The sequence below is a fragment of the Diabrotica undecimpunctata genome, chromosome 2, assembly GCF_040954645.1.
Source record: "Diabrotica undecimpunctata isolate CICGRU chromosome 2, icDiaUnde3, whole genome shotgun sequence".
In the NCBI taxonomy this organism is placed as follows: Eukaryota; Metazoa; Arthropoda; class Insecta; order Coleoptera; family Chrysomelidae; genus Diabrotica; species Diabrotica undecimpunctata.
The window spans coordinates 174490328-174509905 of record NC_092804.1 but is presented as its reverse complement, the minus strand read 5'-3'; the positions used below and the strand labels follow the sequence as shown (position 1 = coordinate 174509905).

The 19578-nt window shown below is 34.2% G+C and overlaps 1 protein-coding gene across 2 annotated transcripts in view; it reads left to right on the top strand.

Annotated features, from left to right (window-relative positions):
* Nucleotides 1-19578, top strand: part of LOC140435258 (uncharacterized) — a 150080-nt gene that overhangs the window by 125797 nt on the left and 4705 nt on the right. For both annotated transcript variants that reach the window (XM_072524074.1, XM_072524075.1), the window contains 3 exons: nucleotides 8447-8519; nucleotides 12351-13071; nucleotides 13525-13698. In XM_072524074.1, coding sequence (XP_072380175.1) covers nucleotides 8447-8519; nucleotides 12351-13071; nucleotides 13525-13698 — 968 coding nt within the window. The remainder of the gene's footprint in view (nucleotides 1-8446; nucleotides 8520-12350; nucleotides 13072-13524; nucleotides 13699-19578) is intronic.

Here is a 19578-nt window from a genome sequence, read left to right as displayed (position 1 = left end):
ACGAAAGGACATAATTAGATCACCTTAAAGACATCGATGCTCGAATGTCGTAAGATGAGCCATGGATAGTCTATCTTCATACACTTACACGGCTAAATGCCAATCTTGTGGCTTTACGCTGAACATTTTTAAGTAAGATTTTATCGCGACTGAGATCTGGACTCCAAACTGGCCCAGAAAACTCAAAAATAGGCCTGACGTATATAATGAGTAAAGTTTACTAACGGAGGTTAGAGATATACGTTTAAAACATTTACGGATCAGAAACAGTTTCAAGTTTATGTGACAAGACCAATTATTTAAGTCACTATTAGTTATCATCATCATCAGTGGCCTTACAGCTGTTTATGAGCCAAAGCCTTCTTCAGAACAATCCTCCATTCGCCCCTGTCTCTGGCAACTCTTCTCCATGCTCTAATTCCGATAGACTTCAAATCATTTTCTAGGTTGTCTTGGTACCTAAGTCTCGGTCTTCCTCTTCTTCGTTGTCCGATCGGCCCTCTTCGGTCAAAAACTTTTCTGACTATGGCATCTTCCTCTCGTCTGATTACATGACCTATCCATCTGAGGCGTGCTACCTTAATGAATTTTACAACGTCAGGTTCTCCAAATCTTCTACACAACTCAAAATTGTAACACCTGCGCCACAAACCTTGTTCTTTTATGCCTCCATATATTCGTCTTAGTATTTTTCGCTCAAAACGTTTGAGCAATTCTTGGTCATTCTGTGTTAGTGTCCAAGTTTCTGAACCATATGTTAGCACTGGTCTTATTAGTGTTTTGTATACAGTACTATTAGTTATCACTCCAAGATTACTCTAGGAGTTTACTGACTTTATGGTATGTCCATTAATAAAGTACGTAGTACAACGCATTTTTCAATGTAACCATTCTGAGGATCATTTGAATATTACGTCGAGATCGTGTTAAAGAATATGTTGGTTAATAATTGGATTCATATGTAATTTGGTATCATCAGCGTAAATGGAAACCTTACTGGATACAATGAGCGGAAGATCACTAGTGTAGATACGAAAGAGTAGTGGTCCAAGTACTGATCCTTGTGAGATTCTGCTCTTGACTGGTTTATCTAGTGAATAAGCTTCCATAACACGAACTTGGAAGTATGCCAGACTGTCAGATAAAAAAATTTTAATCCAAATGATTAACTTTCCATGGATACCATAGTGATCAAATTTAACTAGTAATCGATGTTTGGGAACAAACTCCTCAAAAGCTTTGGAGAAGTCTAAGTAAACTACTTCAACAGGATGCCAATTTTTTAAATGTTTAAAAATTATTCATCTCCTCATATTTAAATTATTTTATTAGTTAGTTTTTGTATCTGTAATTTTTGACGTCCCTTTGGTACATGCATTTTAGCTGAAATCTCTTTAAAAGATTAAAATTGTAAAAGGAAAAGACAGTCAATTTTTGATTGCACGTACAGTGCGTCTGTGTATTCGCTTATACGTATTTCACCCTAATAGGGATCATCAGAGACGGTTATTCACAGTCGCTCTGAAAGTGAAAATAAATCTTTTCTGTCTTTGGAAGCAACTCTAACATGGCTTCGTATAGACGCAAATAGCGACATCTGATATTAAAATCCGTAAAATAATTTTCGAAACCAAATTCAGATTTTTGCTTTAATCTGTGCCTTCTAAGAATTTCAAGGCAAAACAGACGTTGATAAAGATGTTAATAAAGACATGGAGAATCTAAAAATTGCATTCCACGACATGTCCCCTCAACTAAGCAAAAATCCTTAGCGAATTTGGTTTCTAGTACTCGTACAGAGTATATCGGAATAAAAGGAAAAGACAGTCAATATTTGATTTCACGTACAGTGCGTCTGTGTATCCGCCTTATACGTATTTCACCCTAATAGGGATAATCAGAGGCGGCTATTCACAGTGCTCTGAAAGTGAAAATTTTTGTTTCTAGGGTGAGGTCATGGCTCTTGAACACAGAGCTCATAGTCAAGAATGCACTTTTGCCTTTCCGGTGTGACATTTAATCTCTTGGGTATTGTCCCACGACTCATTGATTATAGTTCCCAAGTAGTTGTATTGTGAGACACGTTTAATTCTTATTTGGTTCACATACAGATTTGCTCCAGTTTTTTTTTCCTTGCTGATGATCATTAACTTGGTTTTTCAGGTGTTTATATCCAGTCCATATATTCTACTTGTTTCCGTTATTTTGTTCATTAAGTTTTGCAGCCATTCTATGGTATTGGGAAACACTATTGTATTGTCTGCATACCGCAGGTTATTCATCTTGAATAAAGGTAAGAGTGAATGATGCTGAAAGGTGAAGCTAGAAAAGTGGGTCACACTGTATGAGTTGGAATGCGTGAGTCGGACTGTGGGGAAGGAGGAAATGTCCATCTGGAAATAATGCCGAACTAGGAGCGATGAGTGTGGATGTGTATGAATGGAGAATGAATGAATAAAGGTAGTGATTCGGAAGTGATGCCGGCCTTACAGCGGCCATTCCGCTTCCGGATCGCTGAATGACAGAGGAGGGTCTGGTTTAACAGGTAGGCGTTCGGCGTAGACTCGGCGACGAGAGGGCATTTTAAAGTACCTCGGGAACTATCGCCGGGAGTACGAAGAACGAATCCTGCACTAAAGTTAGTCAGGCGGCGTCCTGGACTGAGATGTCTTATTTTGACCTGATCTGTATATTTTTCATATATTCGGAGCACCACTGATTGAATCCAATACAGATTAGCTATTATTTTTAGGTCTCTTCCGTCAAACCCTGTTCTGTTCAGCACTTCCATCATTTGTTTATGCCTGACTCTATTGAAAGCCTTCTTGTAGTTAATCAGGCATGCAAAAACACCACAGCTGACATCTCTACATTTCTGAAACAATACCCGCACGCTAAATAAAGCTTCCCTCGTACCAACGGCGTTCACAAATCCAAACAGATTGGGCGCAATTTATTCCTCGCATTTCCGGTAAATTCTTTTGTGGATGACTTTTAAAAACAGCTTTAGCAGATGGCTCATTAGGCTTATGGTCCTATAGTCTTCACAAACTTTTGCTCCTGGTTTTTTGGGCAATGGTACGAACTCTACTGGTATTTTTCCTGCCTTTGTCCCGGTGCCTTTCCATTCTTCGTTTGTCTGACGGCTGCCGTTATTTCCTCTGGTAGGATTTCGGGACCTGAATTTTCTTCAATGGTGGGTTCTTGTATTGTTCTGAGGTCGTGGAAAAGTTTCTCCAAGTATTCTTCTTATACTTTCTTTTTATCTTCTTTGGTTATTGCAAGATTGCCTTCATCATCTGTTATTTTTTCGCAATTGCATTTTCGGAACTTTCCAGCCTTCACCCTTCGATTTACACTGAAGTCATCATATCGACTCTGATACTCCTCTATTTCTTGACATTGTTCTGTTTTTTGTTTCTCTTTGGCTTCTATCTTTCTTCTGACAATGTTCTGTTATTCTCTTATAGATATTTTTGGAAATTTTCCTTGCTTTTTTTTTCTATGATCCATAAGTATAAGTATTTCATCTGTCATCCACGATTTCCGTTTTTCTGTGTCTTTCTTCAGGTATTTTTCTTTTATTTCTTTTACTGTTTCTTGTATGATGGTCAGACTTTCCTCTATAGTTCCTGCATTTCTGCATTTTAGCACCTTTGTATTGAGGTTTGGATACAGCGCACAAGAATCTATAAAAATAAGCAATTTAAGTAATTAAAACAAAATTTTTTGTTGGCCTACGTAATCCAAGAAGAATTAGGTCCTGTGTTTATGGTCTTATCAATATTCTAATGTAGTTTTTAAGCTATACAAAATTTTTCGTAAATTTTGAGTTATTGATTTGAAGAAAAACCTTTATGACACACTCCGTATACCACGTTTTCTCCGGCGGCCGGCTTATTTCCTGTTTGATGTTAATTGGTACTGTCACATAAGTTAATCAGTGGGTCCCTCGGCCATAATATAGCTAAAAGTATTTCAATTAGAACAGCGCTTAGACGAAGCGAAGATATTGTCGGTTTTCCTTTCCCTGTTTTGGGGCCGAGCGGCACGTGACCACATAATACAACACAGACTTAGTATTTAGTTGTAATTTTATTCGACAGTCCAGGTATATCAGTTTAGTTTAACTATTTTTTAGGAACTGAGAATATATTATTCTTCATATGGTTATGCCTCGAACATTTTTATATCAAAAACTGAATAAAATATCACTTACTACCTACGCTGCGAAATGGATCAACTAAACACTTAAGTTTATGGGTTAAATTTATGGGTGTTGAGCAATAAATTTATCTTAATTGAATATTTTGGTCTAGAGAGTAAAAGAATGTTTGCGTGTGTAACTATCACGCCCTCTCAAAAATGAACTGGTAAAATTTATTTTTCAAAATCTTTCTCAACGATCTAGATATAGTTATCATATCTAGATATACCTATCAGTCGTCGGAGACGATAATGCTACTGAACCTCTAAAAATCATATGAAGAAGCTGAATTTTGTTGAGAATGTCAATTTTGGGATCCCACAGGAGACACAAGAAGTTTGCCACGGGCTTCTCCTAAAACCTTCCTAAAAACTCGCAAGAAGGAAAAATGGAAAACATCGATTTACCAAGAAGTTTAAACATGAAACGTAGCTGAGATAATGTAAAAGAAAAATTTTTTCTACCACTTTTTGTGTAGTATGAACCGTTCTCTCAGAAACAAAGCTTGAAGCTACCGTCGATTTTGAATGTCAGTTACGCCCGCGAAATCAATTAAGTCGACGGTAAAAATTCGATATCTTCTGATCACAGTGTTCTATTGATATAAATTAAAATGCAATTTAAAAGTGAAGAACGCAGCTTTCGTATGCAACTTTTGCATTTTGCCGCAAATAAAGTCAATTTCTACAAAGCTGTTAAATATTTAAATGTATCACTTCCATTGTAATATTGAATAGTCATTGTTAAGTTTCCATTGCTAGAGTCTAATCTTCAAAACCTATAGGATAAAATTTCGATTTTGAGTTTGGGCATTTGAAATATGCCTAAAAAACGTTGAATCAGTATAAACTACCTAAAACGTTTAAAACTGCCTCTTTTCGATTACAAAAGTACGTATTTCGAAACTACAAAAGTTCTGCTATAAATTTAAACCCAATGCCGTCTTCGTGGAAACAATTCCCGTGACGTGAGATCGTTTGTGAAAGTTTAAATTCAGCGTTTTTTAGACATATTTCAAATGTCTTATTTGCCGAAACTTAAAATAGAAATATCATGTTATATATATTTAAGATGATTGTTCTGAAGTTATTTTCTTGTGGCATGTTAAAGTAATTACTATTTAAATGGGAATAAGACACAATTAACGGTTAAAGTACGTTTATTGACGTTTCAATTTCCACTTCGGAAATCGTTGATTAAGATTAGTCTCTAACAATGGAAAGTCCACAGTGACCGATCAATGAAAGTGATAAATTTTACTCATAAGAATCGTAAAAAATGGCAAAAATCACAAAACCAGTAGTAACGTATAAATATTAACAATCTAAAAGAAAACTGAGATCACTACTGTAACATTTTTTTTTATAATTAACATAGTAAATAATTTTTAATCCCTTTACCCATGTTACTGATACGCCCATGGCTGTATCTGCAAATAGATATACGGGTGGGCTCGCTTACCCTTAGCAAATTTTATTGGAACATACCGACTATCACGGAGTTCTCAAAGTACGGATGGTCGTACTCATCAAAAGAGGCGAAGTAGAATATTTTATGGTAGGCGGGTCCTTTTTGATAACTTTGGTAAACACGTAAAACTCGTAAAAGCTCTTTAGAGTATCTTTCTGAAAGAACCTAATTACAAGACATAATAACCCCAACTACAAGAGTCCCGTTACTTACCTAGAACCGTTCTATGTTCGGGTATCTTCCTAGAGATGGAAACAGCCCGGCGTTCTGTTAGACAAGTTGTCATTTTTGAGTGGGGGGTATCCCACTTTTTGTTGGAAGCTTGTTAAATTTTGAGAGGAAGAAAAGGACTCTGGGCAGGAGAGTCTTTGAGTAAAGACGCTTGCTTTCTTACCGTTCTCTGCGAATTTTTTCTTTAAATGTGTATAAACTTAAATCTTTGAAATATCTTAATCTAATACCATATTAGATGAAATATTGTTAAAAAGTACCTTCATTTTGATTAATTTCAGTGCTTTATACTAGTAAAGTATAGTAGAATCAGTGAAATAGTGCAGCAGTCATCGAGATTTATTGTAAGTTATCGTAATCATATTACCTTCAATTATCTGGGCGAATAATATTGTAATCATATTACTGGATGAATCTGCGTCAACCATTTCTTCACCTGTAGTTAAGGTTAACTACCGATTTATCAAGTCAATTAAAAGAACATTTAATTCTTTCATATGAACTTTCAATCAGTTATTAAGAACTTCTCACAAATAATAATTACGAACATTCAATATTCAGTAAGAACAGTTAATTAAACTAAAAACAGAGCGAAACAGACAGTTAACTTACAACCAAGTGCGGGTTGGTTTCATTTTTATACTACAGAATTCTTGTAATCTTTTTGTATTCTTTTGAATTTAAATTTAATTCATTTTGTTTTATTTGCTATAATTGCTATCCATTTTTAAATTTACTGAATCCGTTATCTCGAGATAAGCCCATAAACAGCGAAGAGAGATTTCTTTAATCAGCTTTAGTTGAATTTTTTTAAATACTACCAGGCTCTCTTCGCTAATAGTTTAATTTGTGATTGATTTTATTATATTGTATCTGTAAAGGAATTTCTTGATCATAATACGGTTTATTTCTATATGTATACAACCATTTATTAATTGATGGTGCATTTTTTACTTGTGTTTACATTCAGCTGCCTATCTGAATATTTGCTTATTACATTAAATTATTATTATACCTTCGACCAGGAGATAGATCAGGCTGATTAAGTTTTGTAGGTAAGTAGGTGGACGGAGTCCACCTAATAGGTATATTTATTATTTGTTTATGAAGTGTGTTGACAAAATTTATTTAATAATTAACTGTTGATATCTTTTCTTGGATTTGGTCTCAGAACCTAAATATCTTTCCTTATCTCTTTTCGTTTCTAAGGTTTCTTAATTTTCCCCTTGAACCCCAAAAAGTTAAGTGGCGCCCTTTTTTTATCTTATCTTATCTTTGGGAATTTTACCCATCTATCTTTTTTTATTTCTGTATCTTTTCTAATATATCTTATCCTATCTTTACTTATTTTGTCCGTTGGATCCATTCCCGGTTCCAAAAGCTAGTTTCGAACCCACGACTTGCTCTCCACCAACCATCTGGCTGTCGTCCGCAGTGTCTCCATTGATGACCTTTTTAGCACCATCCAAAAAAGGTTTATGAGGTTACACTACCAAAGGAAAATTGATGAAAGATTACATGACCAAATCGACAGCTCTCAATTAATGGAAATCATCTTTGATAGTGCCAAAGAAATTGGAGGACCACAACAATAAAATGAACATAGGAAAATCTCTAATAAAACCAAAAATTGTGAAACAAAGAAGGGAAATGAAAGTAAGTAGCAACATACAGCGAATACAATACACGGAACTTTGTAAGACAATAAGAAACAGCTTTAAAGAAGATAATGAGATGAGAAAATACAATAAAAGACTAGTGGAAAATACAAGTGAAAACAGGAAAAACTATAAAAAAAAAACAAGAAAAACATTAATCATGGGGAAGAAGCACGTTGTGGCGCTAACAAACGAAAACTCGAGAATTACAGACAGAAATGAAATAATAAAATTCGTGACTAAATTCTACAGCCACCTATACAAAGCCCCTGAAACACTTAAAGAAGCAATCAGTAGCGTAATAGAATGAATATACAGACTAAATGGGCAGACTGAATGAAACGGCAAACAGAATTGACTAAGTGTCTGTAAAGGCAAGAGAAAATATATGGTAAAAACAATACATAGACAATACAAAGATAAGAAAATGAAACAAGAAATTGTAATTACTCACCGCCGAATTGGAGGACGTCTACACTATAGACACAAAGAATGAATAATTCTCTTATATATATTCGAGGGCTAGACTATGGTTGGGAGGTAGGGGTACGCTGACGTTTGTTAAGCGAAAAATTATTATGCCGCAATGGTCTTATTTTGAAATTAGGCTAGGAAAATTACTGTGGAGAAAGCATAGCGTTTCTCTGGTTCTTCGAAAATATCCTGCGTGCCCAACAAAAGTTGACATATTCTTTGTACGACGAAAGAAGTAGAATGTAGCTTAACGAGATATAATGAAATAGGAAACGCACATCACAAGCAGTATATTACTGCTTACATTGCTAACACTTTTAATTTATAAATAAACTTTTGGAAATTTAAAAAAATTAAATGGGCGAAATATTCTATTGTTAAACTTATATGTTGTTTTTTGTTTCAGGAGCACCATGCAAACAGCAATATCGTTACTATTGTTTTATTTTGTACAAGTGATATCGGAAAGGGAGCATAAAGTAAGTTTTTTTATTTCATAATAAGCGTATTTTTACCTAAGTCTGTATCTTTTGTCGTGTATACTTATTATTTATATTATATTTCATATTTTCATATTCCTTTATATGACATTTCACTTGCTGACATTTTGATCATAGCAACTTATCAGATAGAGGAAGCGTACTATGGTACTCTCCCCAAGATGATAGACTTATTTTACGGATTATTTCTCTTAAAATACAAGCTCCTAGTTGTTTTCCGGTCTTTAACTCCAGAGAAAGGATGTATTTACGTGCTTCGTGGACTTCAAAAAGGCATTGGATAAAGTACAGCATGTAAAATTAATACAGATGCTAAAAAATATAAGAGGAAATGTGCACTAAAATAAACTCAAACGAAACCAAATTTTTAATCTTTAGTCGTAATCCACATCCAGATGGAGAACTTTAATTAAATGTAAGACCAAGTTGAAAAAGTTCACAAAATTACATATTTGCAAACTGTCGTAATGGACCAATTAGATCCATACATAGAAATACTTTTATGAAAATGAAGACATTTCTTTGCAATAATGGTCTCAGTTTAGAACTATATTTGGTGTGTACTTTTGTATGACGCAGAAGTATCGACACTAAGAGTATCAAGCTTGAACAGAATTGAAGCAACCATAGAGGTATGGGAACAAGACAGATCTGTCGGTTAAAAAGCATTCGTGGATGCTGATTCAAACGCAGGACAATTATTCCATGTAGCAGAAGATCGAGAAGCTTTCGCAATGGTGATCGCCAAAGTCGGATAATTCTGATACGGCACGTGAAAAAGAAGTTGGTTATTTCTCTGATTCCTTCGAATGCATGTTTAAGGTAGATAAGTAAGGTCATCAGTCTCTTTATTTCTTTAATAATTTCCAGATATTTCTTCAGTAACTGAATAAAGCAAAGAGCGAGGGTGTTAAAAACCCCAGACTGTAGTATGAAGACTATGTCATTGAAAGAAAAAATTATATAACTTCAACAAGAATTTCAGTGTATAAAATGGGATGTCATTGGTCATCATCATCATCAGTAGCTCGACAACTCTTTCTGGATCCCAGCTTGTCCCAGGATTTTCAGCCATTCTGTTCTACTCTTTGCTTTGTTTTTCCAGTTGGTAATCTTAAGTGTTTTCAGATCTTGTTCCCCTTGTTCCATGTATCTAAGTTTGGGTCTTCCCTTTGACCTTCTCTACTGGTGTTTGCCACATTATATGTTTTGGTGTTTCAATCTCCAACAGCCGTTCAACATGGCCATCCAGCACAGAGATCCGATCTTTATGGATGTTATGACCTCGGGTTCATTGTATGCTGTGTATAGTTCAAAATTATATCTGCGCCATATGTCATTTTCTTTCACCCCCTTATATATGTGCCTAAGAATTTTTCGTTCAAACGTACCTAATAGATTTTCATCGCTTTTCGACAGTGTCCATGTCTCTGATCCATATACAAGGACCGGTTTTATCAGGGTCTTGTATATTTTGCATTTGGTTTTTCTTGTGATGTTATTAGATCTTAGATGTTTAATTAGTCCATTATATGTTTTATTAGCGATATGTATTCTTCTCTTAACTTCTTCACTAACATTGTTATCTGCGGTACTAGTGAACCTAGATATTTTTTTTTTACTAAAGACACAGAAGTGTACTTACATTAAAATCTGGTCAGTAAGACCAATTATCAATTTGTTTCTAACTTAAATTACTAATGAAATCTTAAAATTAGGTGTCTACTCACTAGTATCTTTCCTATTATTTCTAATAACTAGCATTAAATTTAGCATGCATACTCGCACAACACTTTACTCTGCTTTTCACTCACTCATTATACCAGTTCAAAAGGCTTTGTTCTTTTGAGCCTTCTTTCTAGGTTCGTATTGTCGAGGAGCTGGATAGCCTCGACGTTTACATGATGATGGAGTCGTTGTTCATGGCTCCCTGCAAATTTCTTGAGTATCTGATTGACGTCTTCCATCTTGAGGTCCCGGTGAAGGTCGTTGTTCCTAACGTACCAAGGCGCATCTACGATGTTCCTCAGTACTTTATTCTGGAATATCTGGATTACTTTGATGTTACTAGGCTTGGCACAGCCCCAGAGTTGGCAGCCATAGGTCCATACTGGTCTCAGTATTTGTTTATAGATTAGGAGTTTATTATTTATGGATAGAGAGGAATGTCTTCCCATTAACCAATATATTTTCTTGTAGGAATTTATATGGACTGATTTATTCTCATTCAGTTTAATTTTCCATTTTTTGGTCCATTCATGGATTTTATTTATTGAATTTTGTAGTTTTTCTGTAGCTTCTTCGACGGTGTCACTTACCGCTAAGACAGCAGTGTCATCTGCGAAGGTAGCTATGGTGTTGTCTTCTAGTTCAGGTATATCACACGTGTATATTAGATACAGGACTGGACCCAATACACTCACTTGTGGAACACCTGCTTCAATATCCTTGAGATCAGTGTATGCAGCTTCTTGTTTAACTCTAAAATGTCTGTTCGCTAGATATGATTGTAATATATTTGAATATTGTTTAGGCATGAATGATTTAAGTTTATGTATTCAAACCCTTATGCCAGACTTTATCAAACGCCTGTGCCACATCTAGGAAGGTTGAAGAACAGACTTTTCTTTTCTCTAATGATCTTTCAATTATAGCAGTTATTCTATGCACCTGGTCAATTGTCGAATGCTTATTTCTAAATCCAAATTGATGATCTGGAATTATTTTCTTTTCATCAATTATTGGTAGGATTCTTCGCAGGACGAGTTTTTCAAACACCTTAGACATCACAGGTAGGAGTGATATTGGTCTATATGATGTCACCTCATTGGGGGGTTTCCCAGGCTTTGGTATCATGATCACCTCAGCTATCTTCTATAAATCTGGAACATATTGTAGTCTAAAGGCAGCATTTATTAAATTTGTTAATTTTACGATAGCTTTTCTTGGTAGATTTTTTAGCAGTCTTCCGGTAATGAGGTCATAACCTGGTGCTTTATTTGGGTCGATTTGTTCTTTAATTAACTCAGCTAGATATGTAAAATTTTTCACGCTTTCGATGTTATAGTCTCCTATTGTCAGATTCTGTAGGTTTCTTTGGCCTGTCGATTTGCTGGCCTTCATGTATTTGGTTTTTATTTCGTTAATATTTAGGCCACTGTTTTGTGCCGCTCTTTCTATCGCATTAAATGCTTCTATTATCTCTCTTTCGCGTCTAGTTATGATAGCTCTAGGATTTCATTGGTATTAGTGAGATAAAAAGAAAATGTGAAGGGAAACTAACATTAAGATCAGGTCATTTATTTTACCGTGTAGCAACTGAAGATACAATTATATAATAGAAGATTTGCTAAAACCATTGTCGAGATAAAAACGAAAAACAGCGTAGCTAGTGTTACTATAAAACTAAATAAGAGCTGTAACCTTCAAATAATTTGAGCTTGCACTCCAACATGATTACATAGCGATGAAGCAGTAAACATGTTCTACTATTTTAGGGTTTTAGTACAGTTAGTGATATATTTTTTACTTGATTTCGTTCACGATTTGTTTTAGTTTCTAGAATAGTGATCTAACTTTCCCATTTTCTATTTATTTTTGTTATAAATACATATATGTATCGGGAAGATTTGTTTACTTTGTATATAAAAGGTTTGAGTTAACTGCTTACTTGATTTCACTGTATATATTTGTTACTTGTTCTTGGCTAATACCGCTTATTTGATAAATAGTTTTGCCTTACAATAAGCAAATGTAGCCAATAAACTTATTAAAATTATATTTTTTCCTATTATTTTATGTATTTTTTAGGTACACAACATAGTTCTTTACCCAGAAAAACACTCCTGGTGTCAAATAACACCAATTCAACAAATAATTGCCTCCCCTGGCTACGAGTCAGTCACCATAGACAACAACGTTTGTGTCGGAGCCTGCTATAGCTATTCCATACCAAAAACCCAACCTGCTGAACCCGGAGAGTTAATCGGTCCATATTGTGACAGCTGTCAACCTTCGGAGATAAAATGCTACCACGTAAATCTTAAACAAATAGAGAAAAACGTGGAGGGGCCAAAAATTTTACAAAAAAGAGTACAAATAATTACTAATTGTTCGTGTCAAAGCTGCGATAAGGTTAGAAGTGAAGATTGCAAGATTACTGATGGCAATACTTTGGAATTACCACAGAATCTATTTACAATCGATAAAAATGCTAATAAGTCAGTAAGTGAGGAAATACCGGATCTTCTGGAAAGAAACAACAGCTATCATATTCTTCCTACTCTAGATAACGATCTGAAAAAACTAAAGTACAAGAAATGGTTCGAGAGTCATCAAAATGAAATAGAACGAACTTACAGTTCTGATGCCTATCGGTTATTTTTAAAACAAAATAGAGATAACAACATTAAAGTAGAGGAAGATCTTGATGATCCTGATTTACCAATTAACTTTGGATTGGAAGGGATGCCGAGTGGCTTAAGGGATAGTCAAATAGGGATACAACAAAAAGCAGGTCCAATATTAGAAGGTAAGTGTGTATTTAGTGAATACGTATTTTGAATCGTCAGGAACTGAGTTAGTTAACAAATTTCATTTTTTAAATACAGATATTTTTATTCTTGTGCTCTACGTGACTAACTAATTGTTGTCATTTTTTTCTTTGTTATGGAAATATGTATTTATTATTTTTTTATAGTTCTTCGTTTAACCATATTCTGCCCCTTCAGTGGGTTTGTTTTGGTAGTTTTTTAAGTTTTTTAGTTGATATAATAAATATGCATAAAAGAAAGAGTGATCCGTCCCTCCACTCATATTTTTTCTTATTATTTCTTATTAAGTGTTTTATTAATTATTTCTTCTCATATTTTGTTTAATTAATGAATCACTTCTCATAATCACCCGAGGTATCACGTCTTCTATATGACAGAGCCAGGATTTTTGAGTGATATATCCACGCTAATTACTTCGCTATTCGTTTTAGACGATGACGACGATATCAGCTCCGAGGAAACAGAAACGCATTCCAATGATATAGTAGTCCTTCCAAACGTGGAGAAACACCACGAAATAAAACAAGAAGACTTAAGTGGCTTAAAAACTCACCCAACGGGCCATCACAAAGGACATCACCATATTGGTGAAGAACAACTTATTGGTAAGTACATCATTGCTCAGTAAAATCACTACTAGATGTCTAAATTTGTCTCATTTCTCATTTTTTCTTGGAATATTACTAGGACTCCTAATTATTGATCATTTAAACAAATACTCCCCAAGAATCCAAGGTAAAGAAGTTCCCCCAGGATCTAAATTTTAGTTCAAACCTTGTTCTATCATTATTCGATAAGTATTTTGGGCTTATTTCGTTTTAAAACATTGTTTGTTAATCGTTAATGAAGCCCTTATGACAGGACGGCGCTCGGGCTGCGGCTGATCCCAGAATTTTCATCGAGAGGTGATAGAAGAAGACTGAATGCCGAATTTATTTAGGCACTTGATGATTTCGAAAATAATATTTTTTACTTGTGTTTTTGAGCCTTAGAAATCGTATTTTTGCGTTTTTTTTTAGTTTTAAATTATTTATGACTCACAAACTATCAACTTTAAAGAAAACTTTTGAAAACAACAGATCTTTTGTGTTTATAATGCATATTTTGTTTGATACATAGCCAAAAAACTAAAATAACCATATACAAAACCCTTATACAACCAGTGTTGACGTATGGGTCGGAGACATGGACTATTTCCAAGGCAGATGAAAATCTCCTGCTTATATTTGAACGAAGGATTCTGAGAAGAATATTCAGTGGCATCTGTGAGAATGGTGTTTGCAGAAGGAGGTACAACTACGAGATATATCACAGATATAAACATATAATTGGTGGTAAAGACGTAGTATCCTTTATAAAAATAGGAAGACTAAGATGGACAGGACATCTGGCAAGATCACAGCAGAACAACCCCCCTAGAAGAATCCTTATGTCGCAACCTGTGGGAAGTAGAAGTAGGGGTAGGCCAAAACTCAGATGGAAAGATGGTGTAGATGAGGATGGTAGACAAATAGGCGCAGTAAACTGGCAACAGTTGGCAATGGATAGAACTGACTGGCGTAATAGACTTGGGAAGGTCGAGGCTCTGTTATAGGGCTGTAGCACAAATGATGATGATGACATATTTTTATCACCAAATTTATCAAAAGCAATTCAATTATCACATCTTTCCTTTCCTTCATGTTACACATTGAGCAAAACCTTCTTTCATCATTTCTATCAGGTCGATCATTCAAATATAGAACTCCACATCTTAATTTGAACAGCCATCGAATGTCCCCAAAATTTTCCATTTCCAGTAGAAAATGCATGTTTACTTCTTCTTCCCGCAGTTGTTTGTAGTGTCCAAAAAAATTGATTTGAGTGACCTATTCTTAGCCTGACGATGTATCTTCTCCTTCTTTTTTTCTATCATATTCTCAATTATACTAGGCCAGCTATCTCTCCATTCCCATTCACACCTTAGTTCAACACCAAATGTTTCTCCCATGCTTATCCAATCTTTCCACCAGTCATACCTTGCTCTCATCATTTCTTTCAAAGGAAATTTTTATAACCTATCATCCGAATATCCTAGTATTTTTTTAACCTATTTTTTATGTAAATTCATCGTATATAGTCTGACTCTAGCAATACCTGTCTCTAAATCTAACATAAAGTTAGGACAATACCTTGGACAAGAAAACATTTTTTTTATATAAAATATTCTGATTATTTCCACCTCATCGTACTCAAAAAGACCTCATAAGTCAAAATTGATCTTACCACCGACTCATACACTGTTACTTTAGCCAAAAAGGGTATATCAGCCTTAGACACTAAACTACTCCACGCCGTGTGAATCGCCACTTTTGCCAAACTCTGGCACTTTTTTAGATGAGCTTTAAACGACAACTTGGGTGTTACCATCATTCCCAAATAATTATAGTTATTCACTTCCTCTAATACTCGATCATTCAGTTTCCAAGATTCCCTGATCACACCACCTCCTCTTCTGAATACAATCATTTTGGATTTATCCAAATTTATTTTTAGATTCCACATCCTGCAGTATTTTTCCAGTTCATTAATCGTCCGCTGTAGTACCTTCGGATTGATTGCCATCAAAACCAAATCATCTGCATATAATAAAAGTCTTATAATCAAACCATTTATCTCCAAACCGCCTCCCAATGCTTCATGTGGGTCATTCAAGAAAAGCGCAAACAGTAATGGACTTAAAAGACATCCCTGTCTCACTCATACATTACAATCAAACCATTCAGATAGACCTTCACTTGACCAGACTGCCGATTTTGTATTTGCGACCATACGTTTTAACAAATTCAGCAGTTTAGTAGATAATCCCAAGTGACTCAACTTGTAAAAAAGGGCCCGCCGATCAACTGTATTCTATATCCTGCCTGGAACTCATTTAAAATGTTATTATTTTGTACCCACGAGGTAAGTCTGGTTAAAATCAATGCCGCAATAAGTTTGGTTATTGCATTTAAGAAGCTAATATCTCGATAACTTTCTGCACTTTCCATGTTTTCTTTCTTATAAAGAGGAAAAATTATTGCATTATAAAAACCCTAAGGAAAGTCTGGTTTGACGAAAAAATTATTAGCAAGTACAAGCACTTTTCCGTTTTCTGGAAGAAACTTGTGGAACTCAGCAGCAATTCTATCAACTCCTGATGCTTTATTTGGTTTTAAAGAATCCAATGCTATTTGAAGTTCTTCCATACTAAACAAACGGTCTAAATGTTCATTGAGGATAAACGGTTCTGCATACAACACAGGATCTGCTGTTATCTCCGTATTCAAATGTCTTCCAAAATGTTGCAGTAAACTGTTGCTCAAAAGCAATTGTTAGATACCTGTATCAACGAGTGTCATGGGAAAATCGTTAGTTCTCTGGTCTACAGCTCTCTCACCAGTTTTACTATCACGGTCTTTGTCAAGACCTTTGTCTTTATTATAATTTGTTTACCGAATTTTAAAAACAGTCAAAAGACATAAAATACATAAATATCTGTAAATTATAAAAAATCGACAAACGTATTTCAATTTTATTTTATTCCTTTAATAATTTATTACAAAACCGAAGACGAGTTTAAACAAAGAAACACTTGGCGATTATCATATATAAGTATTTATTAATTCATTATAACCTGTTCCTATAATTATTCAACATTATTAAGTATCATATTTTTTACAGACAACATTTTAATTTCGCATAATGTCTTGGAATATGTCTGCTGCAGGTAGAGTTAATAAAATTCAACAATTCATTCAAGTTTTAATACACACACACAATATTTTTTATAGCCTACTGATACTGACTGAAATTATCAGTTATTTTAACGTAGTTTAACGACAAAGAATTGATTTTTCAATGACACTTAATTTAGTTGTAGACTTAATTGAAATAAAATGGGTCAGTGCAAACAAAAAAATTAAATTAAACAATAAGAACAAATAGAAAATGATATCACAACCTTAAAAATAAAAAACTGGAGAAAAAAAGCACGAAACAGATCAGAATGGAGGAGAATTCTGGAACAGGCCAAGACCCAAAAAGGGTTGTCGAGCCAGTGGTGATGATATATATATATATATATATATATATATATATATATATATATATATATATATATATATATATATATATATATATATTATATATATATATTATATATATATATATATATATATTATATATATATATATATATATTATATATATATATATATATATATATATATATATATATATATATATATATATATATATATATTATGTGTGTGAGTGTGTGGAACTGCTTAAATACGCTGGCAATAAAACCTGGAAAATCTCAGCAGGCATATTTCTCATTCATAAGAAAGGTAGCAAAGAGGATATCAATATCTACAGACCTATAAGTCTACTACCAATCGTATACAAGATATTAACACAGATCATCAACAACAGATTAACAAACGCATTAAATGCTGCACTGTCGAGAGAATAAACTGGCTTCAGAAGTGGATTCAGTACCATAGATCAGATTCATACACTTGGAGAACTAATGAGTAGAGCTAAAGAATATGAAATACCGCTAGCATTAACCTTCATAGATTTCGAGAAGGCTTTAGATTCTATATATCCCAAGGCAGTAAGAGAAGCTTTGACCAACCAAGGCATTGACAAACCGTACATAGAAACTTTAGCAAATATATACAGACAAGCAAAAGCTAAAGTAAAAATGTATGAAAACACTACAGAATTTCCCACTACCAGAGACGTCCGACAAGGAGACGCAATATCACCAAAGCTCTTCACTGCAACTCTAGAAAATAGATTCGGCAAAATGAACTGGCAGAACAAAGGAATACCCATTTATGGAGAATACCTCAGGTATCTTAGATTTGCAGACGACATCGTTCTGATTGCTAATAATCCTGCAGGACTACAAGAACTTATAAGCAATCTAAATGTAGCTAGCAATGAAGTTGTGAATGAAAAAGTAGAAGAATGTACAGGAGGATATGGTCTGGGCAACAGAAACGAAAGGGGTGACAGGTTTATCGAATTTTGCCAAAACAATAATTTTGTTATAACTAATACATTATTCAAAATGCCAAAGAGAAGACTATATACCTGGAAGTCACCAGCAGATCAAGAAGAGAGAATTCTAAGAAGCAAAATAGACTATGTATTAGTTAGACAAAGATACAGGAACGAAATTATATCCGCAAAAATCTATCCAAGTGTCGACATAGGATCAGTAATGACCAGTAATGACCAAAATTAGGATCAAAATGAAAATAATAAAAAGAAGAACAACAAATGCAAAAATCGATACAAGTAAATTAAGAAACCCACACATAAGACAAAGCCTGGCAGATGAAATCAACAACGGATTAATGAATGTTAAAGAACAAATTCTACAAAATACTGAGACGGATAAAAAATGGTTATTATTAAAGACAGAAATAGATAAAAGTCAAAAAGAAATTCTAATACCAACCAGATATAAAAAGAAGCAATGGATGACGGAAGAAATTTTAGATTTAATGGAAGAAAGACATCAATATAAAAACAAAGATAATCAGATGTACAAAAAAGGGGATAAACAAATAAAATACAGAATTAAGAACAATGGTTAAAAGAACAATGTGCAGAAATAGAAGAATACCAGAAAAGACATGATAGTTTTAACACACATAAAAAATTAAAGAATTAACTCACAACAATAGAACAAGAAAACCGGGTATACTGAAAGATGCAAATGGGAAACTTGTATTGAATACTAACGACAAATTAAAGAGATGGACAGACTACATCAATGAACTGTTCAAAGACAATAGAACAGAACAGATAGAGATAGAAGTAGAAGAGGATATAGATTTAAAGATATTAAAAGCGGAAATGGCATTAAAGGTCCGGACCAAATTCCTATAGAAACCTTAAAATGCATAAATGATGCAACCTTAGACATTATAGTAGACTTATTTAACTCAGTATACAAAACAGGACACATACTGAAACAATGGTTACTCACCACCTTTTGTGCTATCCCTAAAAATACAAAAGTTAAATATTGCAGTGAATACAGAACAATATCACTAATAAGTCACATTCTCAAATTATTCCTGAAAATAATACATGGTCGTATAAATAAAAAACTGGAAGAAGGAATAAATGATAGTCAGTTTGGGTTCAGAAACGAACTAGGAACCAGAGAAGCGTTATTTGCTTTTAATGTGTTAGCTCAAAGATGCATGGATATGAATGTTAATGTGCATGTTTGTTACGTTGATTCTGAAAAAGCATTTGACAAAGTAAGACATAAAAAATTAGTCCAAATTCTAAAGACAAAAAACATAGACCATAGGGACTTACGAATTATAACAAACCTCTACTGGAATCAAAGAGCACAAATCGTAATAGATAACGAACCCAGTCCAGAAATTGAAATCAGGAGAGGAGTTAGGCAGGGCTGTATTATGTCCCCATTAC